This window comes from Poecilia latipinna, unplaced genomic scaffold (assembly GCF_001443285.1).
Source record: "Poecilia latipinna isolate Pla-1442-1.1 unplaced genomic scaffold, P_latipinna-1.0 Scaffold568, whole genome shotgun sequence".
Taxonomy (NCBI): Eukaryota; Metazoa; Chordata; class Actinopteri; order Cyprinodontiformes; family Poeciliidae; genus Poecilia; species Poecilia latipinna.
Genome location: NW_015113184.1, coordinates 227,253 through 255,033, shown reverse-complemented (window position 1 = coordinate 255,033; position 27,781 = coordinate 227,253). Strand labels below are relative to the sequence as shown.

General features: G+C 34.9%; 1 protein-coding gene across 1 annotated transcript; it reads left to right on the top strand.

Annotated features, from left to right (window-relative positions):
• Positions 1–24: 24 nt before the first annotated feature.
• LOC106953192 (titin-like) lies at positions 25–27,776 on the top strand (the record flags this gene model as incomplete). Its single annotated transcript, XM_015041778.1, has 44 exons — positions 25–107; positions 3,801–3,853; positions 5,994–6,020; positions 6,144–6,212; positions 7,435–7,488; positions 8,866–8,946; positions 9,101–9,139; positions 9,236–9,292; positions 9,392–9,457; positions 11,461–11,532; positions 13,130–13,234; positions 13,480–13,548; positions 13,756–13,827; positions 14,437–14,505; positions 14,608–14,667; positions 14,743–14,805; positions 15,628–15,678; positions 16,182–16,253; positions 16,470–16,529; positions 16,687–16,740; positions 17,677–17,745; positions 18,288–18,338; positions 18,502–18,564; positions 18,906–18,968; positions 19,282–19,341; positions 19,422–19,490; positions 19,568–19,627; positions 19,697–19,771; positions 19,850–19,915; positions 20,833–20,898; positions 21,059–21,112; positions 21,185–21,259; positions 21,353–21,424; positions 22,210–22,266; positions 22,591–22,653; positions 22,727–22,786; positions 23,358–23,429; positions 23,536–23,583; positions 23,684–23,746; positions 23,961–24,035; positions 24,108–24,147; positions 24,245–24,296; positions 25,031–25,445; positions 26,751–27,776. Coding segments are annotated over exons 2-44 (4,002 nt in total), but the record flags the coding sequence as incomplete, so codon positions are not given.
• Between the last annotated feature and the right edge of the window lie 5 nt (positions 27,777–27,781).

Below are 27,781 nucleotides of genomic sequence, written 5' to 3'. Positions count from 1 at the left end.
TGATGACAGTGAAGGAGCCTCCCATTTGTTTTTATTTTTTTTATACATATCAATCACTGTTGAAACTTGGAGGAGAGGATCATAGAGGGATCTCTGAAGGATCTCCGGTAGGTTCAAGCTTATCGGCCTCACTTAACTTCGGTTAGTTTCATCCGTCTCAGAGCGGTTAATGGTTTTAAACGCCAACGTCAAATACGTCCACCGACGATCTTTAAGGAGCTTCTAAGTTTGCGCGAGCGCGTTAGCTAAAACGTACTAACGGCTATTTCCAGAGCTCACTTTAACACAATAAAGAGGATTCATAGCTGCAGTTTAATGTATTTATTTGTTAAATTTACGAACAAATTTCAGAGATGTCACTGTCAAAGTAAAATACAGTGGTAACTGTACAGAAAGTGTGTGATAAAATGCTGTGTAATTATGACAGTCGCTATCGGATGGATTTTAAGCTTCATTCATTCTGGTTTTTGTCTTATGAACTAATTTCTGCTAATGTACGAAGGAAACTTTTGTTAATAAATTTAAGCTATTTCCTCACTCGCTCCTTTCCATTCTTCAACTTTTGTTTCTGATGTATAGTAGATTTTCAGTTGTTTAGATGGATATCCCTCCCGACCCCACTGAGGGACAAGGGTGTTCAGAAAATGGATGGATGGATGGATAGATGGATATCTGTACATATGTACATTTTTTACAGGAGTGTAGTAACTACATTTACTCAGTTACATTATTTACTCAAAAGTAAGAATAGTTCTACACACCTTTTAGTTTTACGTGATTAATATTATTATGAAGTATTACTACTCTTGAGTACAATTTCTGGTTACTCTATCCATTGTCATTAATTGAATGACGAATAAGAACGTTTTAATCAGAAATGCACCACACACACACACACACACACACACACACACACACACACACACACACACACACACACACACACACACACACACACACACACACACATCTGCAATTTATGTTGAAGTGAGACCTCCTGTTTGAACACAATCTATGTTCTAATGTTATCTTCCGTCTGTTCGTTTTGATGTACCATTTGGAAATCATATATTTACACTAAACGCTACACTTTGTCACTGAAAGTAATTTAATCTTTTCTGACATACAGTATATACACATTACCTATAATAAATATTAGTTTCATAAGTTTTATAATGAAGAAATTTATTTGGAAAACAACGATTCTGCTTGAATTTGGTATTTTGTTATTTTATAAAAAATGTAGGTCTTTAAAATATCAGAATTTACATACAATATTAAACTTTTGACTGTTGGATAACATAATTTTATATATAAAATCAGATGTTATGACTACTCAGCTACTTTTTTTTTTTTTTTTTTTTTTTTTTTTTTTACCAAATACTTTGTTTTTAACCGTTACTTGAATAAGTTCTTGGAAGACTTCTTTTTACTTTTGCTTGAGTAAAATACGCTGAAGTAGTCCTGCTACTATTTAAGTACAGTTTTTGGTTGCCTTTTAGAAAACTTGGGACAGAGGTTCAGTTTCCAACAGGATAACAACAGGATAATATCCAGAAGCCAAAGCCATAATTGAATGGTTCAGATCAAATTATGTTCATGTGCTGGAATGGTCCAGTCAAAGTACAAACCTAACCTCAATTGCACTCTGCAAAAACACAAAATCTTTTAGTGTTTTTGGTCTAGTTTCTAGTGTAAATATCTTAGCACAAAGCTAACTTAGAAGTTACTTTTCAGCAAGACATAGGTGCTTGTTTTAAGTCAATAATTCCTCAATATTGATTAAAAAAAGTACTAATTCCATTGGCAGATTATTTTACTTATAACAAGACATTTTTCCCATGTTATAAGTGAAATAATCTGCCAATGGGACTAGTACTTTTTCATCAAAATTAAGGAATTATTAACTTAAAACAGGTACGTATAATCTTACTTGTAAGATCGTTTTCTCTTATTTCAAGTGTACTAAGATATTTACTAGAAACTAGATAAAAAATCAGTGGTAAGACTTTCTGTTTTTGCAGTCCATCGTTCTGAAGGTTGGATCTCAGAGATAAAAAAATGTTTGCTAAAATAATGGTGTTAAGCTGTGCTCAATGAACAGCGTCCATCCAGACACATCAGTTGTTGTGGACCGGTGGGAGATATACTACATGTTTGTTTTTTTAGTTTGTGCAAGATAATGCATTTTAGTTTCTTTTTGGTCTCTTATTTGAATAACGCTGCCCCATTATGCAGTTCTGCCTTCTCCACCACAGGCATTTAAAAGAGACATGCAAGATCCTGTTGCAAATTTTGGCAGAAATGGTCTTCCTCAGTGGGTAAACTTCAGGAACAGACAACTGTTTGTGTATCTAAACTCGTAATCAGTCCACCAATTGCATGGCAAAAATCTTTAGCAAGAAGATCTGAGAGATCCTGAATGTTTCAAGATGCTTTTAGCAGTTTGAAACATATGATATCCATTTACTGATCACAAACTGAGTGAAAATATATTGATAATAGCAGAGGTTAGAGAAGAGTAAACAAGCTGTGCAGGAGCGATCTTGTCTAGGCCTGTCGGAATAAGCAATAAATGTATTAATCACACGATAAACTAAAACAAACCCAGTAATTTACATTATTTATCGTTTCTCTTTTTTCTCTCTTTGTACCAAAAACTGCACGATAAAAGTCTTCAGTCTGGTTCTTTGGTCTCAATTAGACCTTTTCTTGAAGGACAATTTTGTTTACTTCATGATTAATTTTTTTTGTTGTTTCTGTTGTTTTGTTTATTTATTTTGGATATTTAAAATATCTTTCAGTTCCAGTGTTCATGAGAAAATTACAAAAAGGATCAGTTTGGAAAAGGAAGCACGCAGAAACAAATGTTATTTTTCAGTTATTTTTCCTTGTGGTATTCCCTCATTTTCCTTCATCACTTTCTTCCCCATGAATCTTATTCCTTTGTGTCGTTTTGTTCTTTCTTGTCTTCTTGCTTCCTCTTTATTTATTTGTCATTTCTTCTTTTTCTGATTTCTTCCTCTTTTTTTGTTGCCACCTTGTTCCCATTTGTTCTTCCATTCTTTATGTCCTTAATTCTTTCCTCATGTACATACTTTCATCTTTCCACCCTTCCTATCTTTTGTGTCGCTCCTTTTCCCCTCTTTTATCTTATTTCTTCTGCCTTTTCTTCCTCATTTTCTTTCTTGTATAATTTTTTTTGTCTTAGATTCATTATGATCTTGAGCCTTTCTTTCTTTCCTTTCATTCTTTTATCAATTCTCTTTTCCCATGCTTTTCTGCTCACTGAATAAATATGAGCCATGAATTGAATATTTGTATTTTATAAAGTGTGAAAAGGAGTTTAAATTATGAACTTTTAAGTCTGGAGATTTATTCTTTCTTCAGAATGTAGCTGAGTTTTTTAGCCAAAAAATAAAATGTAATTTTTTTCTTCAATTCAATTTTTTTTTTCAAGTTAGCTGTGGAAACTGAATCTGTTCACATTTCACTCAAAATTTCAGCTGGTAAAAAAAACAGCTAAAACACTAGTCTATCATCAGAGTTGTTTTTAATTAATTTTCATATCTTACAGTAATGCATGAAATAAAAGTTAAATAATTATTCAAATTAGCATGAAAATGACCACAGTATTCCTGATGATAATGGCTTTAATGCAGGTTTATTAGTGTAAATGTATGCAGAGGTCACTGGTTTCTTAACGTTTATATTCTTCTCTTTATATGAACAATTCTCACTCACAAACCACTACAAACCCAAAAGCTTCCTGCTGAACTGTCTTTGTGTCGCTCCTGCAGGCAGGATGGAGGCCTGTATGATGAAGCCAGAGGTCAAAAAGAAGCCAAAACCGGTGAGAAAACCTGCAAACACAAAACACAATCAGTATGATCAGATTATATCTATTCAACATAAAAATGTTAAGCTGTGCTCAACGAACAGCGTCAGGTTATTATAGCTAACACAAACAAACAAAATAACTGAAATGTTTTTGTTACCGGAAATGTATAAAAATGGTAATTAATGGGGAAAAACTATAACTAACTGAAACTATGTTATGTGTTCATACAACTTACTAAAATATACTTGAATTGTAGATACATAGCCTCCATTTGCATGTTTATGAATCTATTTATCAGCCTTTTGAACTGATGTGACACAATTAGATTATGTTCAGCTGTTGGCAAATTACAGCACTCTGTAATCCTGCTGGCAGCGTTTACACTCGTCCGCAAAATGGCGACAGCATCAAAAACGCCAGAATCAGTTGTAGTTCAACAATAATTAAATAATTTTTTAAAATTGATGTGTTCTGTTGATATTTGTTACCCAGTCGTATACATAAACTCAAAACTATGACCTTTTTGAGTTCTGCACCTAAACATTAACCAAAGTATGAAAAAACTAAAATTACTACTATAACTAATAAAAACTAAACTAAAACTAAACAGTTTTTAACTGATAAGTTGTAAAAACTAGCAGACACACTCTAAAAAAATAATTAAAACGAACTAGACAAAAGTCACAACGAAATAAAATTAAACAACTGTAATGAAAAACCCAAAATTATCATAACCCTTCTTCCAACATGTCATCATGATTTTATGGAAATGTTAATTTAAGCTCTGCTTCTAATAGTAATTTTTAGATTGATCATATTTTTTTTTTTTTACAAATTGATTAGTATAAGCAGCCAATTTTCCTTCCAAGAAGGAATAACATTTTTTTTTATTCCCAAAAAAGAAGTTTTTGTAATATTTTTTTTCTCCAAAAAATAAGTTAAATAAATTATTGTAAGCTTGTTCTTTACAATAAGTCCAGACAATAAGTGTTGCTTACCACAATGTGAATTATAAACAAAGATTTGCACATAAAAGCATGAAATACATGCATAAAATGAAACCTTAGCTAGTATTTACAATATCAATTATAAACAAACTCTAATCTGTTGGTAGATTTAAGAAAATTAAAAAATAATAATTTTCATGTTTTAAATATTTGCATGTATATGTTAAAATAAATGATTCCATTTGTTGTTTTATTGACAGAGTTTTTACTGTTTTTAATGTGTTTGCTGAACCTTAAAGTGGATTGTTGTGTCTCTGCCAGCAGCTCGGCAGTTTAACTCATAACGTGTCACATTTCAGAGCAGAGATGAAATATCTCACACATGAAACCTCCTAAACATGCCATTGCCTCGCAGGCCTCATGTGGGAGTGAGACAAACAAATCCTGGCTGACTAAACTAAAATAACCCAAACCGAACGGACAGGTTCCAGCTGTTTGTGGAGAAGGGATGTTCCACATTCCCAGAGTCATGCATGTCCCTGCGCACCTGATCACCCTTTAAAACATGAACACCGTTTCTCTTTTTGTCCTGTTGTTCCTCTAGTGTACAGAGTTCACCGTTATTTTAAATGTTTATCCGTAGCTGGCTTTTCATTTCATTTCATTCACTCAGTAATAAATATGAATAGTTCATGGAACAAATAAAAGCACAGTGAATGAAAAGGAGCAGAAAGAAGTATGAAGTATATCTGACCTATATTCACATAAAAATTCAGCTCAGAAGACAATTAAACATATTTAAAATAAAAAATAACAAAAAATACAAAATAAAACATCAGTTTATCCAGTGGCTTACTGCTTCATCATAATGATTTTTCATTTTTTTAAATGCAGAAAGAGACTTAGATGTTTTATCTCACCCACACATTAACTAACGTCTTCAATTGAAATGAATTTTCCCATCGTTTTTGTTCTGAATTTATTTATTTTTTCCTTTTCAGCTGCTTTTAGTTTCTCTTTTTACAAATCTGATATGAACATTGGTAAAAAATATTAGATGCACTTGTACAGTATGAATTTATGAACTTTAACTGTATAAATATTTTGGGTTGTGACTCTTTTTGTTTGAAGACAGAGGGATGGGATCTGGGAATCTTTTAAATCAAACTGACAAAACTCATTCAGTGCCTTTTTGTTTCCCGCAGCCCAAACCTCCTCCAAAGCCCACAGAGGTAGTGCAATAAACTCAAGTCTTTCATTAACTTGTAATAAAGTCATTCCTGTGTTTTTAAGGTGCCATAAATGGGCTTTAAAATGAATTCCAGCATGTTAAGACGCTGAAACTTTGTTTTCAGGTAAAAAGAAACGAGGCAGAGAGAGATGTGAAGCCAGCTCCGTTGATGCCTCCTCGACCCAAAGATGCTGTGAGTTCAAAGTTTTACTAAAAGCTACAAAACATTCATATAAGCTTGTGTTTATCTTAATTCTGCTTTATTAATGTTATTAAGTATTAATTGAGTTGAATCTAAAACTAATCAAGCCTAAGAGGGGGTTTTATGAACTTGCCTGTCAAATTCAATTCTTCTTCAGAAAAAAGAATGTTAACTTCAACAACAATACATGTTTTATTTTGTTGTTACGTCCTGATTTCAGTTTTTATGCAAAAGAGCAGTGGACTCAACCGACACATCTGGGAAAAGCATCTTCTGTAAAATTAAACTCGACTTACAGAGCTGACAATCTATTAAAATATTTAATCACAATTCATCATGTTTTTCATAGTTAACTCAGTAATTCTCAAACACATTAGAGATTGTTTTTTCCTTTTTACATTTTTCTTAACAATAAAAACAGGAAGTTTTTGACATAGATTGTTTTAAAAAAAGCAGTCATGTCAGAAGACTTGCTGTTTCTGTTGTGAAGTGGTTTGTTCCACTAGTAACAGTGACCTACTTCCTGATGACAACTTGCCAGTAACAAGTTAGTCCGGCTTTTAAGCAGACACCACTTTTTAAATCTTATTGCTCATAATATTAATTAAACTTGATAAGATAAAAATCCAGAGGCTTGATTTGTCATGAAGACTGTAATTTCTTTATAATTTCTCTGTGAAACAGTCAACAGTTTAAGAGAGTTTTTTCTTTTCGTCTCATGCGAATGTTTCAGATTGTAACGATAAATAAGATAAAGACAACCGCAGTAAACATTACAGGAAGTTTTTTAAATTACGGTTTATTTATAAAGGGAAAAACGCAACATAAACCAACCCGACCCTGTGTGGAAAAGTAATCCTTCTGCCTTGTAAGTTGATGAAATTTGCTCACTTTAATCTGTGTTTTTAACAGCCAAAAGACTTCAGATCCACCAGTGACAAAAGTGAAATTATATTAAATTTTTTCACAAATATTTAAGTATTTTCTTTTCTCTTCTTTTTTTTAAATTAGTGATTAAACTCTTCCTACAGAAGTGTAATTCCTTACAAAATAATGACCATTTAGAGGATTAGATTTGTAAATAATGCTTTTAAAAGAACAAAATGAGTTGCGATTTGGTTTAAAGATGCTTAACAAAGTTAGAATTAAAGTTAAAATGTTTAAAATTCTCCAACTTGGATTATGAATTGACTTATTTATTTTTTATCTACAGGAGCTGATTCACACACAGTACAGAATGAAAAAATCAGCAGCTTTAAACAGCGAGGTATTAATTTTACAATGCATTCTACCAGGTGATGGTGGCATTTTTATTTTTAAAATAAAATAACATATTGAAAAAAAGAGAAGAGAATATTGTGTTAAAACTGTTGAGACGCACTGATATAGTCTAAAAATGTCCTATATTTATGTATTTCATTGAGTTTAATTCTAGGTATAATCATGTAAAACTAATCGAATGCTGCTAAATATTTAGACCTGGATATTTATTATCAGTTTAAATAATTATAAAAACATATGGATATAAATGAAGAGTGAACACTGAAGAATAGAGCATTTAAAGTTTTCTATTAAATGTGATGCAAATTGTAATTTTTGGTGACAAACATTTATTCCGATTTAAATAAAATGTGCTTTATGAGAACCTTATTGCTGATCATTTTGAAGGAAGTTTTCTTGTTGAAAACTCAGACGTTTATACGTTTTTGCGCTCCTGACAGTTAAAATGAACGTGAAGTGAAAGTGAAGTCTCCAAAAACCCACAAGTTACTCTATCGTCACAGGTGGGCAAGGAGAAATTATTTGTCTCAAACAGAGATCAACTTCTCATCGTTAAAGAAATGAGAATTTTGTAGTTTAGACACCAGAACAGAGAACAGGTAAAAGAAGCTCATGGACGTAGGCATGTCTTGGTTTGGCTTTGCTTTGCTGCAACAGAATTTTATGATGCTTTTCCACTCAGTATCATAAAATTCACCATGTACACGGTGCCCGCAGATCCTTATAAAGTCTTTTATTTGGCATTAAAATGTCTTAAATTCTTTTTAAAGAAGTAAGTTGGTCTTAAACATCTTAATCACAGGTCTTAAATTTTGTCTTTGTAGGATTATTTAATTGTATAAACTACGTACTTCTTTTTTCTCGTGGGACTTTTCCATCAGGCAGAAGGTTGAGTCACATGTAGACATCCTCACTGCGTTCTGTAACTCACTACTAACATACCGTTGCTAACTAGCTAACTAGCATTTTTTTTTGCCAGGTGGCTGGATGAAGTTCATGCATTTCTTTGGAGATATAGTTCTTAAATTTCATTCATAATGCTCTTTAAAAGGTCTTTAAAAGTATTAAATTTGATTTGGTAGAAACCTGCAGAAACCCTGTCCTCAGTTGGAAAACGGATTTTTGTTTATATCTTTGATTTAAGAAAAAGTTAGTCAAAGAAATTTACCTGCTTCACGTCCCTTTTCAACCATAACAAAACAGGTTAGATACAATATGAGAATAAAATTTCTTATTAACTAAGTGAATATTTAATGGACTGTCCTGATTTCTTTCATAACTGTAGTCTTACTGTAATAATAATATTAATCTTGAACAATATCCAGCTGATTCTTTTTATCTTTGTTTTTTTATATTTTATTAGCCGAATGGGAACATCCAGCAACAACATACCAAACTAAAACCGTCTGAAACTGCTGCTGCTTCCCCGAGACTCGCAGAAAAGGTACAAAACAGTCGGTTCATTCTTAAAAACCAGCTTCACCACTTCAGATTTAGATGATTTTTATTTATATAAATATGATTCAGCGGTTTGGTGAAGGAGCTTCTCAAGGCTTCACATTTCTTCTATGTTTTATTTACCCTTCTTGTTTGTGCAGGAACCAAAAGCGGCAGCAAGGCCCGGTGAACCCAGAAAGGTACGGCTTTACTGCACAGAGCCGCATTTATATCAAATCCCATGATACACCTTGTTTATTTTAATGTTTTAAATAAAATGTCATCTTTCCCCTCAGACCTCCAGAGAAACTGACCAACCAGAAGCTGCTGCAGATGAAGCGGATTTCAAGCGGGTATTTACCTGCAGCTGCACTTCGCCAGCTCCCACCTGTTTTACAAACAGCATTCATAATGTCTGCGTCTGTCTTCTTCTTCTGTGCTTATTTTGGTAGAGCAATCAGTCCGGCCTGACGGGAATGTTTCGACGCAGCCAAAAAGAGAAAATGCCAACATTTACAGTAGGCAAAGCTCACTGATTTCCTGTCTGAGAATCAAAAAGACGACGTTGATTTATATAATCATTATGTTGTGTGAAAAATTGTCTAGATGAAAGCACTAAAATTAACTTTTAAGAAATAAAAGAAATCTGCTCAATACTGCACATGCAAGATTTTAAGCAACAAAGTCCTTTTGTTTTAGAAAATGAATTTTGTTGATGGAAAAACATTAGTAAGGGTATTGCACAATTGGATTATTAAAAGACAGTATTGTAATTTCAAAATTTAGAAGTAAATTGTTCTTTTTAGGCTAAGTGGGTCAGCTCTTTCTTTATTGGTCCGAGGTTAGCTGAGGTTCTGCTTACAATAAATTTAAGTGGAAAAGCAGAAACCTGGCTTATAAAAGATACTTTTTTTGTCTGCTTGAAAATCTCTCTGAAAAAACTATAATAAAAAAATGTCCATCTGGGTTTTTGCTTTCAGGCAGTAATTACTCATATTTCTGATTTATGGTCAGGGGCCAAAAACAAACTTTCAAAGGACTGCAAGTGGCCCCCGAGCCTCATTTTAATATAACCCTAGTTCTGTATGTTTACCTTTCCTGGCTTTCAGGCATTTTTGTACTTCTTGAACATATCTTTTAAACTTTATAAATTCCTCCACAGTATTTTCTTTTACTTTGGAGTAAAATAAGTATTTCACATAAGTAAGTATTTCAGAAAGTATTTCACATATGTTGAAAAAGCATCTAAAGTCTAAATAAAACCATTCATGACCAGTGGTGATTTTTGCATGAACGTTGCCCTGGAAAAGCCCCTCCTTCTGCTGCCTCCTAACCAATCAAAATACAGGAAATCTTTAAAATTCTGGGTTGGATCAAAATGTAGTTCAATCCTGCACAAAGCATGTAAAATTACCTCCGTATTCCCAGCCCACACATTATTAACTTCACGCATTAAAAAGGTTTTCAAAACCCAACCAACAAATAAATATGCTTAAAAAAATAAATAATTTATCAGGTGACTGTGGAATATCTCCCCACCCCATCCATCACCTGCTCTAATGTCGCCCTGGGCAACTGCCCATATCAAAAATCGCTACCGCTGATGACTCGGATCTGCTCCAGTTTGAAAATCATTGAGAGGCGGTTTAAAATATTTCCACGTTGCTGTAACCCAGAGCTTTCTGCTGGTGGAAACTTGACCGTCATGGGAAACCAGTTTCAGGCATCAGACCAGAAGGACAAACAGGTGTGGGTGTGTCGCTATGTGCACATGAATGTGACATAGCTGTGCATTCAGACATCCAGAGGCTCTGAGTCAGCAGTTTCAGGGTATGTTGTAATAACCTGTCCAGTTACAGAGACTGACCTGACGCAATAACCTCTTGAAAATTTACTAATTTAATAAACAAGCTCAGTAATTTCCATTTGCATGATTGTGTTTTTCTCATGTCTTTCTTTCTTTCTATCAAAGACAAGATGACAAAAGTTTTCAGTCTAGTTCAGTGGTTTCAACTAGACCATGTTTTGAAGAGCAGTTTTGTTTACAGAGACTTCAGTGTCCATTTTATTTGTTGTTTTGTTTATTTATTTTGTATATTTAAATTGTCTTCCAGTCTCAGGGTTAAATACTCATTAGAAATTAAAGTTTATTAATCTTTGAGAATATGTTCTTGTGCTATTTTGCCATTATATTACTTAAAAATGATCTCAGAACATTATAATTTATTACAATAAGTAGCAGGACATTATTATGCAGCAAAGTCCTAATTCAGACTTGAACTATGTTTGTTTCCAGTCACAAAACAATGTAATTCATAAAAAGTTGCAAAATGTCATTATTTACAAACTTTCTACCATATGCAGGTACAACAGGTGTCTGATGCTTTTTTAAACTCAAAGATTAATTGTGCTACAGAAAAAAATTATAATTTTTACTCCCTGCCATTTTAACCACTTCTACCAAACAGAAGTTTCAACAAGTTGATGTTCTGGTATTTTTCTGGTATTTTTCTCTCCTCAGAGCTACGCGACTGACGACCAAGAGGAAAAATCAGATGACGTCCCAATCAAACATGCTCCCAGCAACAAACCGGTATGTGTGTGTGTGTGTGTTCGTTAATGTGTGTGTTGTCAGTCTGTTTGCGACGTGTGACTGTGGCCAGCAGGGCGTTCTGAAAGGAGTAATGAAAGGGCTGCAGTTCAAGTCACCAAAGGTACGATGCAGCATCTGGGGTTTCTGCTGGTGGTGGAAAAATGCTAAATGTTTTTTAGTGATGGTGGAGGGAACGGCTGACACTTTAACGCTGCTGGAATAAAACGAGAACAATCTGAATTCAACAAAGGTTAACTGGTGATGGGAATTTTAAAACATTAGGAGGTACAACAAGGAGCCGTTATCCAGTTGAGGTTCAAGTCCGGCATCATAAAACTGATTTATTGGGGAGGAATCCCAGGACCGACTCCAATCCAATCGTCACAGTACAAATCGTCTGAGGGATATTTACAAGGTTAAAAAAAGCAAATAAAAAATAAAAACTGTATAGCACAAAGTAAAAATGTTGAATTTCTAGATAATTAAAATAATTTTTCATCATTTCATGACTGCAGAGCTCAACTGAATCATTGTGATGATGCTTTGTTTGCAGTTTTATTAGGTTAACATTTCAGTCTTAAAAGATTCAAATTATTTGGAAATACTTTTTTCACAGTTGGTGATTCTCATAGTTTCTCTCTAAATGGTTTACCCTATTTGAAAATCCCAAAAAGATTTGTGATATTTACGTAAATATTGTCCTTTTATTTCAGTCATATGATCATGTTGACACATGTACATTTGTTTTCAAAGTAATTAAGTCAAATAATGTCTGAGGAACCTGACTGAGTCATTGAGCAGAGGCGTCAGCAAGAGGGGGGTTTTGGGTGGCAGTAGCCCATGCTGACGTTATGGCAGTTACTTTTAAATGATTTTTATTACGTGTTTATCTTAACTTATTGTGCAGAAAACAGCATAAAAACAAAACAATATGGTGCAAAAATAAACTCTAAACTAATTTGGTGCAACTGATGTTGAATTCACCACTTTGGGGTAGAATTAACTGTAATCCCACGTCACATAATTTATTTATAAATATAGAAAAAGCACGCCCTCTATTATTTTCTACAAAACGATGCAGACTGGTGGCATCTGATCAATCCATTTCGAACTTGTACTAGTCAGGAACATTGGTGTTACTGAATAAAACATTCACGCAAATTCTGCTGCATCCTGGCTTTCTTCTGCGCTGCTGCTTTTTTTCTGCTTTATTTTAGTGCTACTTTTGGTGTAAAAAAGTAATTTCAAGTGGAAAGATGAGTTTTGGGGTTCAAATATATTTATATATAAAAGACATTTGCTAGTGACCTTTTATTGTATATTTAATTTATTTTGGTTTAGTAAGTAATATATTTGTTTCATAAATATCACACTTCCAGTGTGTGTTAAGCTGAAGAATGTAGTGGTTTTTTTTTAGATATAATTATTAATTTTCTAATAAACATTGGGATAAATTCAAATGTCTCATTTGTAAGAAAGTAAAGGTAAGTTAATTTGCATTGTCTTTTCTCTCCTGTTTTTGTTTTGTTTCATGTCTACTGGTTACGTTTAACTGGTGTTAATGGTGAGATGTGACTGGTGTGTTGTCACTTCTCAGGCCAGCAGAGAGCCCAGTCCCGAGCCCAGTGCAGAAGAAACCAGTTCAGAGAAGGAACAACTGGGAGACCAAAGCAAAGAGCAACACAATGCAGAACACAAACAGGTACAATCCAACACAGACCAGTTCTGCTTCCGCTCTTTCACAGTCTTCATGTCACAATCATGACAAATGAAGGGGAAGGAATGTCTTTTTAAAAACACATGACTGTAAAGAGATGCAGATCCCACTTCTTCTTTTTTTAAAGAACACAAATACTGACATTATCCTCAAATTGTTTTGTGCAGAAACATTAAATATAATTGTTCGTCTTATGTGGGTTTTAAACTTTTTATTCTCTGTGTTATCAGGAGAAAGGAGGCCTTCTCGCTGGAATGTTTCGCAAAACACCCAAGGAGAAATCCTCTCCTACCCTGAAGGTAACAGCAAAACTCAGAGACAAAAATGGGTAATGAATGCCAAAATATAGCCTGATTAGCATTATAATGACAACATTTACTCAAACATTTCACTGTGAAGTCTATTTCTTTAAGTTTAAGAATATACATCACATTATAAGTAATGTAAAAAGTTACATCTTCCCAGTTTTGTTTCTCCTTCTTATAAACTATTTTATTCATCCTCAGGTCAGCAAAGCAGAAAGTGATTCTGAAGATGTGGAGAAAGAGGAAGAGGAGAAAACATCTGAACCATCCCACGTAAGCACAAGTTCAATTACTGTAGCAAGATGTTTTATAAAGCATTTTATCGCTTCATTAAGTTAATTCATGAAAAAAGCCCAGAGGTATTTATTGGTAAAATACAAGGAGCCCCAACATGTGTTTGAGGAAGGATCACTGTGGGAATGTGCTAAAATGTGACGACTACGATTAAGACACACGGTGGTTTATCTAATGTTTTAAACATGCAGAAGGCAGCAGGGAAATGTTCAGTCCTGACAGTCTGACAGCTTTATTATCTCCTCCCTCTGAAAGAAATCTTCCACATTCCTGACACTTTTTAACGAGTTCAGAAGGTTATATAAAGTTGAGTATGATTTTATTCTGAAGTGAAGACAGAAAACAATCGTGTTTAATATGTTTCAATCAGAATTTTTGCTTGTTTTATTTGCAAAAATTTGACTAATTCAACAACCTATATATATATATATATATATATATATATATATATATATATATATATATATATATATATATATATATATATATATATATATATATATATATTAGCATTTCAGCTTGTTTTACTTTGTTTGGAAAATGAAATGGTAAATCTGTTAGTTTCTTAAAAATCCTGTTTCTTTACAGGAAAAAGGTGGTTTCTTTTCTGGCATCTTAAAGAAATCGACCAAACCAGCTGATGAGACGTCCGCACAGGTAAATAAAAGTTTACCTTAGGTTTTGATTAAGCAAATAACGTATCTATTTGTGAAAAAGCTTTTAAATTATTTATCTAAGTGTGTTCCTGTGTTGCTGTAGGAGAATCTGAGTGATCACATGGATTTGTCTGCCAGCAGCGACAGTCTGTCTGACACCAAGGTGAGCAGGTTGATGTGGACAAACTGCATCAGCAGCAGGCAGAGTTAATATTATTATGCATTTACTGTGATTTAGGAAAAAGGAGGAATTTTCAGCGGGATATTCAGGAAATCACCGAAGCCAGCAGAAACAGACCAGGTAGGAATCTTATTATGTTTTAATAAATTCTAATTAATTTAATTTAATGAAGACAGATAAAAATCACCTGGAAAAAAAAAATCAAAACAGGAAACGTAAATGTTATAAAACAAGAACCAGTCCTAGAGGTTTGACTCAGTTTTATACAAAACAAATGAAAATAAAATTACATCAGTGGTTCAGACATGAGCTGCATTTGCAAAGCAGCCAAACAAAACTCATATCCTGGACTTTTTGTTGTCTAAATCACTTTATTTTATCTTTTTTTTTTTTACTTGCAGACATTTGTTTATATTGTTTTTAGATATTATTATTTTCACTTTGTTGTATTTTGTTACGCTGCTATGCTGCTGTAACAATAAATTTCCCCACTACGGGACTGATTTGTGCCTGATGTGGTACTAAATTGGACACATATTTGCTTGTTTTCAAAGCGTCTGCATTCATGTCACATTTTACTGAACTTTTACTTCGTTAATGTGAGACATACGTGTCATAATTGTGCACCAGAAGAAGCCAAACGTGGTAAATCTGGATGTAGACGATCTCCTAAAAAAGGAGTCTATGTCAGTGAAACCTTTGAGCAACCGTCTGCTTACAAGTTTTAAAGTAAAGGAAATATTCTGTTGTTTAAATTCTTAAAACCAAACGTGTAAATTAAGTCAATGCTGATCTTCTTGGTCATTTATTATAAAACCTCCTGATCTCATGTTGCTACTGTTTTGTTTTTAAAAGTTTAGTTTTTCTCAGTGGATTTTATTGACTGATTCATCATCAACCAGTTCTGTGGTTTGTTTTTATTATTTTATTTGCTTTCTGCAGTCCGACTTGTCAAAGAGCAACAAGAATCTTTCTGAAAACAGCAACGTCAAAGTAAGAACGCTTCAGAGTTTGGATTCAACATCACTGCAGGCGCTTCTCTGATTCATTTCAGAAGAGAGAATCAGACATTCAGCAAATACACATTTTTAGATTTCAACCACTTAATCATTTTTGATAAAAATTAAATTATTTCTGAATTATTTATCTGAGTATGTTCCTTGTCCGTACATATGCTACAGCAGCATATGCTTGGATAAGCAATAACCTTTTGTGGCTTTTCTGTTTTAGGTGTGTTTGTGACTCATTTGAATTAAAAAAATACAAAGTTTTGTTTTAATTTCATGTAATAATGTGATGTTACTGAGAAGCTGAAGTTTGGAGTTTCATTAGTTGTGAACCATAATTATCAAACCTTGACCTGTAAATTGGTGTCTAATGAATTTATGACAACCAAAAACACATTTTAGTGACATTTTCATCTTTTCCAGCCATGTCCTGTATATTGAATTACATTTAAGGTATAAAATCTGAAAAAAGTGACTTTTTTTCATTAGGAGAAAGGAAATGTGTTCAGTGGGATGTTTAGACGATCTCCAAAACCATCTGAAGGGTCGCAGTTGGAGGAGGCAAGACGTTTTTGTTTTTCAGACACCAACATTTTAAAGGTTTTCAGTTCACGGCTTTAGTTTTTATTGTTCAAATGTGTTCAAAGAGAGTCCAGAAACGTCGTTATCTACTTGCTTTAAAACTCAAGATGTTTTTGTCACAGCACATCACAGCAGCACAGGTAAACATGTTCTGGTAACTTCCTGGTTTTCTGTAACGTCTGTCCTTCGGTTCAGGGTGACGAGTCGTTACACGGCGAACTCTCTGCCAGCAGCGACAGCCTGACGGAGAACAAGGTGAGTCTTTCATGGCAGATCTGACAGATAAAACAGGATGAGTCATGTGATAAACATGAGAACAGGTCTGAACCTGTGTGGGTGTCGCTCTGTTGACTGAGGAAAATGTTTCCAGGAAACTCTGACTATAAGATACTGTTTTGTTGTTTCTCTGAAGGAGAAAAGCAGCTTTTTTGACCTTCTCAGAAAAAACCCGAAACCAGCAGGAGAGGTAACGTTCCCTGCATTATTTATCAAAAAAGAAAAAACTCCATCCACACAAAAACACGTTCTCTTCTGTTATATTTGACAGAGCTGGGCAAAGTACGCAAACATTTTACTCAAGTAAGAGTAAAGTACGACAGTAAAAATACTCCTAAAAGTACTTTTTTCTAGAATGTTACTCAAGTAAATGTAACTGAGTAAATGTAACTAGTTACTACCCAACTCTTAATATTTGTTTGTGATTTAATAAATTCTGATCAGCTTTATGTGACCCCAAGACTTTTTAATTACAGAAATTATTACAGAAATATCAACAAAAACAAAAATAAATGTTGGGAAAAGAAAAACTAAACAGCTGTGTTTTATAGGAACACACAGAAACAGATGTGCTGTTATGACAGCATGTCTGTGCTGTCAGGAACAGAACAGTACAACACCACTCCGTGAAACAAATTTCCAGTGAACCTTTAGACTGTATCACAGTTTTTCATTAGTAAACACACGATTATATCTCGTAAACCCTGGATTTAAAAAAATCAGTGACGCAAAAACAATTATATTGAACTGAAGAGAAGAAAAGCCACATCTGTTTAACAACAAACGTAATTTCTTTTATAAACCAGTTGTAATTGTTTCTGACGTTATTAACGGCTCAGCAGTTTAGAAAAAGGACTGAGTTTGAAAAAGTCACTACTGCTCTAAATATCTTGCAAATATTGCAGATGTTTGTTTAAAATTATTCAACACCTAATCTATGGTAAGTGAAGAAGCTCGAGCTCCACAGTGCTACTGTTTTCTCCTAATCTCTATTTATTTAATTTAATAATTTGGTCAGCATGCAAGTCGAGAACATTTGCTCTGTTGTTTCTTCTCATTCTGATTCAGTTGATCTGGATTTTAATGCTTTGCTGGATTTTCGTTGAACTTGTCTGTTTTGTTGCAGGAGAATCTGGCAGCACACAGAGACGTTTCAGGAAGCAGCGACAGTCTGTCTGAAGCTGCCAGCAAAAAGGTCAGAATGGCTCATCATTTCATTAAAATGTTTTAAATTCTTTTATTTTTCCAGAGAGTTAAGATTTCTCATCATCTCTTCCATACTTTTGATGCAAACCAAACGGTGTCGTAATAACAGCTGGTGAATTTACAAAAGGATGCATTCAGACTCTCTTTGCTCATATTTTATACATTTGGCTGCTTGGATGAACTTTCTCTGCTTCTGATGATCATGCAGAAAATATTAGTGACAGAAGCCGAAGATCGTGAGAGTTGGTTAGAAATCAAGATAAAAGAAGAAATTAGTCACAATAATTTAGCAAATATTTAGAGCTTTGTGCTACTTTCTACAGACTCTATGCTAATGATGTTTTTTTTAGACTTGTACTTTGTTTTGTACTTTTGCATCAAGCCACCCTTTTTGTTTAGGATCAAAAAGTACCGTCCAGCTTGGCAGCGTTTCTCTTCTGGACTGGGTTTTGTTTTTGATTTTAAACATATTTAGAGGAAAACTTATAGGGAGTTAGAAATTAAAACGGAAGAATTTTGTATGTTTTCCAGGAAAAAGGGAAGTTGAAGAAATCCTCCGAAGACGACGCAGAGATTAGAGAGGTCAGCAGCTTCTCCTCTGTTCATCCGTTTCATTTCTATTCTGCTGATAATGGCTGGTAATGTTTCAGAATATGTTGTACCCACTGTGTTATGCTTTGTGGTCAAGGTAAAAATAATCCTGATGTCTCCATTGATTTTCAACTCATTTTATTGTTTTCCTCAGGAAAAAAAGACGCAGGATGATGATCTTTCCAGCAGTGAAGGTCCAAATGAAAACCCAGCCAAGGTGAGACATTTTGGATTTGATTTGTTTTCATTTTTGGTCTTAATGTTGCACATGGAGCGATAAACTAGGTAGAATGTAGCCGCTTCATTCTGTTAAATGGGTTATTTCTCTGTTTTTTCTTAAACAGTATTCTAAATTGTTGGTGGCTTTTTTGTTGTTGTTTGAACCGATTTTTATATAAGAATCCAGCAATGACGCTAAACGTTATAACGCCATTTCCCTTCCCAAATATTCCATCTGCCTCATCGGCATTATCCCAGTTAAACACTCAAACTCTGAATTACTGCTGAGTTATCGATGAATGATGTTGTTTTGCTGTTTTTACTAAAACCTTGTTACAGGAAAAAGGTCGAATATTTGGGGGAATGTTCAAGAAGCCTCCCAAAGCCGTCCAGTCGGAGGAGGTGAGGTCCAATCCTCACCTTCAAACGTTTTTGTTTTAGTATACTGCTGTTGAGTTTCCTTTTGACAATTTAATTCATAAATGTTTCTTGTTTTCCCTTTTTTTGTGCGTTTCTTAGTTTTTTTTTTTCTTCCTTGCTTACTTTTTGGCTCAGTTTTTCTCTTTGCTTCCTTTCCTTCTTTCTTTCTGTCTTCCTTTCTTCCTTGCTTTTTCCTTCTACAGTTAATCCATCAAATCAACATTTTTCCACTCTTACTGATTCACTCCAGGGTACCGTGACTGTTGGTCTGAACGTCTCTGGTTTTTGTTTCCAGGATGCTGTTTCTGACTCTGATGTTTCGGACAGCACTGAGAACTTATCTTACAACAAACAGGTCAGTGAGGAAAAACCCAGAAAACACACCAAACTGTCCTCCTGGTTTATCCTCAAGCTTTTATTCTGACGTTTCATCAGGAGAAAGGTGGAGGTTTGTTCAGTGGGCTCCTCAAAAAGACGCCCAAAGGAGAAAAGACTGAGACTCCAGTAAGCAGTTGCTGTCCAGTGTTTTAGAAAGTATTATAAAAAGTATATAAAAGCTTTTAAACGACTTTCTGCTTCAGGACAGAGAGGCTCAGCGAGAGCTGACAGCCAGCTGTGAAGACCTGGCTGAGAATAACAAGGTCTGGATCTCAACACCTTCAGTTCCCTCATATCACAACATTTACTGACTTTCTGTGTCATATTTGTAGGAGAAAAACATTTTCAGCAACATGTTTAAGAAAACACCGAAGCCAGCAGCAGAGGGCGCTAAAGCACAGACAGAGGTACTGCAGCTTCCTCACATATGAAACAAAACTCCTGATTCTGGGTTTTTCTTCACCGTTTTCTGCTTCTGACTGCAGGACCTGGACACTGACAGACGATTATCCGCCAGCAGTGAGAACCTGACCGACCCGACCGGCCCAAAGGTTTCCATTCATTTCATGAAACGGCTCGTTTTTTAACGAGAACATGAGCTGAAACCTGCCGACAAAGAGGAGCTGAAAACGCTTCTTCATTCTGGACAAAAACTAAAAATTATTGCAGTTTTCTTTAAGCTTTACACGTAACATATGTTTAATACACTGACAAACTAAATTATAAGTAACATTTTAGCTAAAAATGGAGGTTTGTTTTAAGTGATCAATTCCTTAATATTGATGAAAAAGATTATTTTTCTTATAACAAGACATTTTTCAATGTTATAAGTTAATTTATCTGCCAAAGGAACTAGTATTTTTTTAACAAATATATTAAGGAATTACAAGCCTCTATTTCTTGCTGAAAAGTTACTTTTAAGTTAGTTTCTTATTTTGAAGTTTAAAAATTTAAAAATTACTTGGTAAGATTTTGTGTTTTTGCAGTGTTTTTTGTGTTATTTGAGTTTTGTACATTTAGACGAGCGTTTTTCTACAATATGTTTTATGAGATTTATGACTTAAATCTCATAATTATGACATAAATTATGAGTAACTTTAAGCTACCTTAAATACTAAATAAATAAATTATTGTAACGTGGATCAGACCAGCTGCTGCTAAAGTTGATTTAATATCCTGAGACAATTCAGTGCCGTATTGGTGGATTAATAAATGTGTTAATGTTGCTCTTTCACCTCCTATGAACATAAACATGAATATGGGACAAATTAATCCAATTAATTGTTTCAGCCATAGTTTAAGTTATAGCAAATAGTTGAAATTGGAGAGTAGTAGGAGAAAGTCATCAGTTTGTCCTCCAGCAGCCTGAATATGTAGCTACAGTGACCACTGATTATTGGTTCATATTCAGTCCAATTTCAGTTTTTCATCAAATTAATAGATAAAAATCCTGTTTGTGTGACTCCAGGAGAAAAAAGGAGGCCTGGCTGGAATATTCAAAAGATCTTCAAGCTTTGACAACCTGCTAGACGAGGTCAGTCCGGTTGGTTCTGCACTCCAAACGAACTCCTTCTTTAATCCATTCAAAACTAATCAATGTGTTTTTCCTCCAAAGTTTGAAAATCAAATAAGTTTCGCTTTGTATCCACCGCCTGTCTAACACTTCTAGATCCGGTTGTTTTTTCTATTTTTAGGACAAAAATATTTTCAGTGGCATGTTTAAGAGAAGTGCGAAGCCGGCAGAGGAGGTAGAATAAAAACTCTGCTGAACATTTTTGTTTTATTCTTTATCCAGGTTTTAATCTCTGTTGTGTCTTCAGGGGTCAAACGCGACGGGCGAAAACACAACGTTGTCTGGCAGCACTGAAGATCTGCTGGAGGCAAACCCAACAAAAGTAAAAGAAAATTTAATCGAAATGAACATTTTGACTTAATTTAGTTTCTCATCTCAAATATTTACTTTATTTTTATGGGATTATCTGTTGCAGGAGAAAACGGGAGGACTTACAGGGTTCTTTAAAAGGTCGCCCAAACCGTCTCCGCGCTCGGTTGCTACTGAGGTGATGAAACCACTTAATGCATCAAAAGTGTTTATTTTATTCCTGAAATCTAAACTGTTCATCTCTGCTGTCCAACATGTTTATTTTTCTTTAAAGCAGACAGAAAATGTTACTTTAAGCTCAACGGTCAAACAAATCCTGCCAATCTGAAGTCAGATTTATGTCCGGTTGATGTTTCAATAAGCTTTAGGAAGAGGCAATGATTTTCATTTTATGACAACAGTTTGTTTAGTTTTGATAAATTAATAATATTTCGATGGTTAGCATCAACTTTGGCAGGTAATAAAACTCAAAACATCCATCCACACTGCAAAAACACAAAATTCTAGCAAGTAATTTTGGTTTAGTTTCTAGAGCAAATATTTTAGTAATCTTAAAATAAGAGAAAACAAACTTACAAGTAACTTTTCAGCAAGATATAGGAGCTTGTTTTAAGTAAATGAAAAAATGTAATTTCTATTGGCAGATTATATCATTTATAACATGGGAAAATATCTTGTTATAAGTGAAATAATCTGCCAATAGAACTAGAACTTTTTCATCAATGTTAAGAAGTTATTAAGTCTAAAAAATCTCCTATAATTTGGTGAAAAGTTACTTGTAAGTTCGTTTTGTCTCATTTTGAGTTTACTAAATTATTTGCACCAGAAACTAAAGTAAAATTATTTGCTGTAATTTTGTGTTTTTTGCAGCGCAAACATCAGTTACAGCATATTATATAAAAGCTCTTTAACTGCTGAAGCGATGTGGAAATTGAGTGTTGAAATGATTTTTCTCTTTTCCAGGATCCGCTGACCAAGCAGCTGTCGGCCAGCTGGGACAGCCTGACTGAGGCCGGGAACGTAAGAGCAAAAACCTAAAACCTTTGATTAGAGGTTTAACGATTAACAATCCTTCTAGTCTTTTCTGCACCTGGAGTTAAACACTGTAGCATCACTAAACCGATAACATGAGCAAAACGTACAGCTTTATTTTCTTGGTCTGTTCAGATCTAAGGGTCTAAATGAGTTTAAATCCAAACATTTAAACCAGAGTTCAAATATTTTGATGAAAACTGTATTTTATGTTTGTTTGTCCAAATATGTGGGTATAATCTCAAGGTTTTGTCCATATTGTATCGTTTTGTTTGAATTGTAATTAAAATGATGAAACGTTTCTTTTTAAAGGACGACCGCGCCGCTCAACGAGAACTGTCAGGCAGTACAGATAATCTTTGTGACACCGCCAAGGTAAATCCCTCAGATTTCATGTCCTTTCTTCCCTCTTAATTTAAATGAAACCTTCATAATGTTTATGAAACAGGAGAAAAAAGCCGGGCTGTCCGGGATGTTCAGACGAACGCCTAGAAATACGGAGCAGCAGGTAAAAACAAACCGATTCTATAACAAAATGTAAATATAAATATCCTGCTTCTGCTGGTAACAACGTAAATGTGAGGATTGAAACTAGTTCTTTAAATTAAACTATTTTAGTTTCAAATAATTAGATTCATTCCACATAGATTAATACATGGCTGTTCATGAGCCGTTCTGTCTAATTATATTAATGGTAAGTTGAGTGGAAGGAAAAACTGTGGTAGGAAAAGTTGTATAAACAATGTGGCAAACAGAGATAAAAACATTTAAGAGTTTTTATGCATTAAAATCCTTTATTGCTCTTAGACAGTATTTTTGTTTTTTTCATTAGCTATAAACCTTAATGATGAAATTAAAATAAATTTACACCTGAAATAAATCTCTGTGCAAAATTAATCTATATAAAACATTTAGGTTTTGACTTTATGTTGAAATTTGAGAATCTCCAGTTTGATTTTAATTGCAGAAAATAAAACAAAAACAAGTTCATATTGGATAAAATCATATATAAGTCTAAATAAACGCAGTTTTATGTTCCAGTTGCCTGATGACGTTTTTCTTTATTTGCTGGTTTGCAGGAAGGTGAAGACGTGGCGCCACCTGCTGGACGCGGACTGAGTCGCAAGAGAACCATAAAGAAGAAACGCAGAGCAAGTTATTTTTACTTTGTCATTTAAAAGTTGCAGAATAATAAACCGTGTTTGGAGTTATTTATAGTGGCGAAATGTAAAGTTTTATTTTGTTCTTGTTTGACAGGTTGTGTCTTTCCGAGTCAAGAAAACTCTTCCCAGAAAGTCTGCAGAGGTATTTTCTGCTTAATGGGGGATTTACATACGAACCTGACTTAATTTGTTACTTAAAACAGGTTAATTTATTTAACATTGTTTTATTTTTAACTATACAGAAATCCAGTGAAATACCTGTGATTGAGGAGAGCGTTGAGATGGAGGAGCTGAACACGCCACAGGTCAGGATAACTTCATTTCCATAAGTTATTTATAAAAAATTATTTTCTTATCTTTATTATAATATTTACATATAACTTCAGATCCTAGGCCTTTTCTTTAAAGGATTATTAATGCTAAAATCTTTTCCTTTTATGAGAAGAAGACATATTAGTGTGTTTTTCTGACTTAAAAATCCCCAGAAAACAAAAAAAGCTTGAACTATTTGTCTATCAGGAGAGCACGGTGTTGGTGGAGCCGGTGGAGATGGCAGCTTATCCCACTGAGGAAAGCCTGACCCAGATGGAGCAGGTGGGATTAAACCCAGAGTGTTTATAACTGGCCGGATTGTCTCCAGATTAACAGAAGGATCTGTGATTTCAGGAGAACAATGAGCTGATGGAGTGGTGGAACTCAGTGAAAGGTTGATATCAAAATTTATGTTATTTAAATTTAACATAAATTTGGTTCATGTTTGTTACTTGTTCTCTGACTGATGGATTTGTGCCGCTGGTTTCCAGGTTGGACCGAGTGGAGCGAGACCTCAAACTTCCAGGAGGAGGATGAACAAATGTAAGAACTTCAGAGGAAAAGGTTTATTTATTGGGGATTCAATTTCTAGACTTTATTCCTTGTCCCATTTTATAAAATGTTGCATTTCTCTGTCCATTCATAATTTTAATTTACAAAAGATGTCTGAACACAGCGGAGTATTAGGGCCACAATATTAAAATTTAAAAAATTAATAAAAATACATGAATAAACTCATTATATTACAAGAATAAAGTCACAAAATTACAGGAATAAAGTAAAACAAATTACCAAAATAAAGACAAAATATTTTGAGAATAAAAAAATAAAAAATAGGGGAATATAAAGTCTTAAAATTATAAGAATGGAGTAAAACAAGAGAATAAAGGTTATGACTGTTATGACTACTGTCATAGTTTTATTTTGTATTAGTTCTCAGTATGGCCCAAATACTCCGTCATATCTGAAGATGCTTCAAAAACAGATTCAGTTTATTTACTGAAATCTGTAAATCATTCAGTCCAATTCAAAGTGAACTGAATACATTTGGGGGTATTTTGTTGTTTTTAAAGATAAATTTAATTCTCCAGCAACAAATAACAGCCTCATAAAAATAAGATTAATATTTTTGATAAGCTAAATTAAGTCAAAATGTTCATTTTATTGGCAAAATAACAAAACAATGTGTCAAATCTGCAGTCTTTGATTCTGTAGAAACTCCTTTCTTTTTCATCCTGATTCTTTTGTTTTATTTTGTTTTTATTTTCTGTCTGCAGTGCGATGGAGCAGGCAGCCGATCGAGTCTACATGGCAGCCCGTGTTTTCGTTCACCTTTTCAACCAGCGGGGGGCGTCCTTGCAGCAACGCATCCTGGAGCTGCTGTTGATGGCCGACGCCGCAGACGAGTTCCACAAGAAGACGGTGACGGCCGCTGTGGGAGGGGGCGTGGCCAGCGTGGCGGGCAGCGTGGCGACCATCACCGGCCTCATCCTGGCTCCGTTCACCTTCGGGGCGTCGATCATCGTCACGGCGGTGGGGATCGGCGTGGCGACGGCCGGCAGCATCACGTCGGCGACGGCCAACATCACCGACACCGTGCACTCCAACATGGACCGCAAGAAGGTGGAGAAGATGATCCAGGGCTACCAGGAGGAGATCGAGGACATCAGGAAGTGCATGGAGTTCGTTCAGGTGAGGAAATTGTTTTAAAGCAACAAAACGGAAAAAACTATTCCCCTGAATAAGTGGTGGGAAAACTCAATTAAAAAGTCCATTAAAAACTCTTAAAAGACCTCCAGAAAAACGAATAGAGACCAGTTTAAACATTCACAAGCAAATCACTCAGCACGGTTTGTTCATTGAATTTCTGGACAAAAAAGCAATAGAAAGTAAACAAAATTAGAAAAATTTTAATGGTCAAAGCAAATGCAGAGTTTTATATTTTGGATCTTCTGGCTGAACTGGAAGTCATGACCTGAATTATGTTTTCACTTGGAAGTTAGAAACAGTCGAAGTCTCACATTAACAGCCACGTTTGGTATTTCTGTAAAATCGAACATCATTAGCTGCGTTTCTCTTACAAATGTGAGCAAATCTTTGTCGATATTCTGCTAATGTTGAATAAAAACAATTTCACAAATGTGGTGTGTTAATTAAATAAGGAATTAAATTAAAAATCACATCTGAATATGATGGTTGATGTGATAAGTCATTAAAATGGCAGCGACAAACGTAAACAGTTACATAAGATTAAGTTAATAATTCATCATAAGAGGAGAGGTTAGTGTTTATTCAGTTGATGGAGCCACAAACTGCTTATACTTTGGATGAACAAAGGGTGGTAGAAAGAGAAAAACTATAAATCATACAAAAGGAAATGATTGAGTTTGTTTTATGTGATTTATTGATTTATTGGTTATTGTGACAGGTGTACTTCTTCATGGTTTTCGCCAGTAGTCACATTTGGCTGTTGGTCACAAACTCGTGTGGTGTGAAAAAAGTGTTTCCATTACAGTTCTGCACAATAAATCTATTTAGATATGACTGGGAAAACAACACACCTCATCCTACACTGAAAAAACTCTTACCGATTATTTTGGTCTACTTTTTAATGCAAATAACTAACAAACAGACAAAACTAACTTACAAGTAACTCTTCAGCAAGAAACAATAATTCCTTAATATTGATGAAAACATTCCACTGGTAGATTATTTAACTTATAACACATTTTCCCCTGTTGTAATGAAGTAATCTGCCAGTGGAACTAATAATTTTCTCTGAATATTTAGGAATTATTGTTAAAGCAATCTCCTGTATTTTGCTGAAATACAAAATGACAAGAATACTTGGTAAGATTTTGTGTTTTTGCAGTGTAGCGCACAAACTTTTTATCAAAAAACATGAGTGTTTCCATTAAGATAATTCATTTTCATCATTTCAGTTTGCGCAGTTCTGTGCAGCTGATAATCGTCTGGTTTTGTCGCTTCCCGTTGTAGGAGGGAATGAACACCCTGGAGGAGTGGGATTTTGAGAAATACTCTGAAAGTGCCGCCAAAAAGGCTCTAAACCACAACATTAAACACGTGATGAAGGAGGGCGGCCGGGCGGGAAAAGCCCTGATGATCAACACCGATAAGCTCATCAGCACCGTTCAGGTTCTGGGCGCCGCCGGCGGCGCCGCTAAGGCCGTCCAGGCCGTCAGCGTCACCACGGGCGTCATGTCCGCCCTCTTCCTCGCCCTGGACATCTTCTTCCTCGCCAAAGACTCCCACAAACTCCACAAGGGAGCCAAAACCAAGTTCGCCGCCAAGATCCGGCAGGTGTGCAAAGACCTTCAGGAAGGCCTGCTGGAGCTGAACAAGGTGAAGACGCAGCTGCAGAAGACGATGGATGGCATCGAGGTGGAGGAGTACGAGGACATCGAGGAGGTGGAGGTGGAGGTGGAAGACGAGTTTGAGTCCGACCCGAAGAAACTGGCAGAGCTGGAGCAGGAGATCGACTTCATGGAGGAGAAACTGGACAAAAAGGAGAAGGAAGAAGAGGTGGAGCCGAAGAAGAGCAAAGAGACGACGGCGTTGGATATCTTTAAAATAAAGAAGGAGAGAAAGGAGGAGAAGAGCATGAAGGAAAAAGAAACAGAGGAAGAGGAGGAGGAAGAGGAGGAGGAACCAAAGAAGAGCAAAGAATCGATGTTGGACATTTTTAAAATAAAGAAAGAGAAAAAGGAAGAGAAGAGTGTGGAGAAAACAGGAGAAATGGAGGAGGAAAAGGGCGACGAGGAGCCAAAGAAGATCAAAGAATCGGTGTTGGACATTTTTAAAATGAAGAAAGAGAAAAAGGAAGAGAAGAGCGTGGAGAAAACTGGAGAAATGGAAGAAAAAATGGAGGACGAGGAGCCAAAGAAGAGCAAAGAATCGGTGTTGGACATTTTTAAAATGAAGAAAGAGAAAAAGGAAGAGAAGATCGAGAAGGAAAAAGATGTGGAGGAAAAAGACAAAGGTGAGAAAATATCTGAATCCAAATCTGA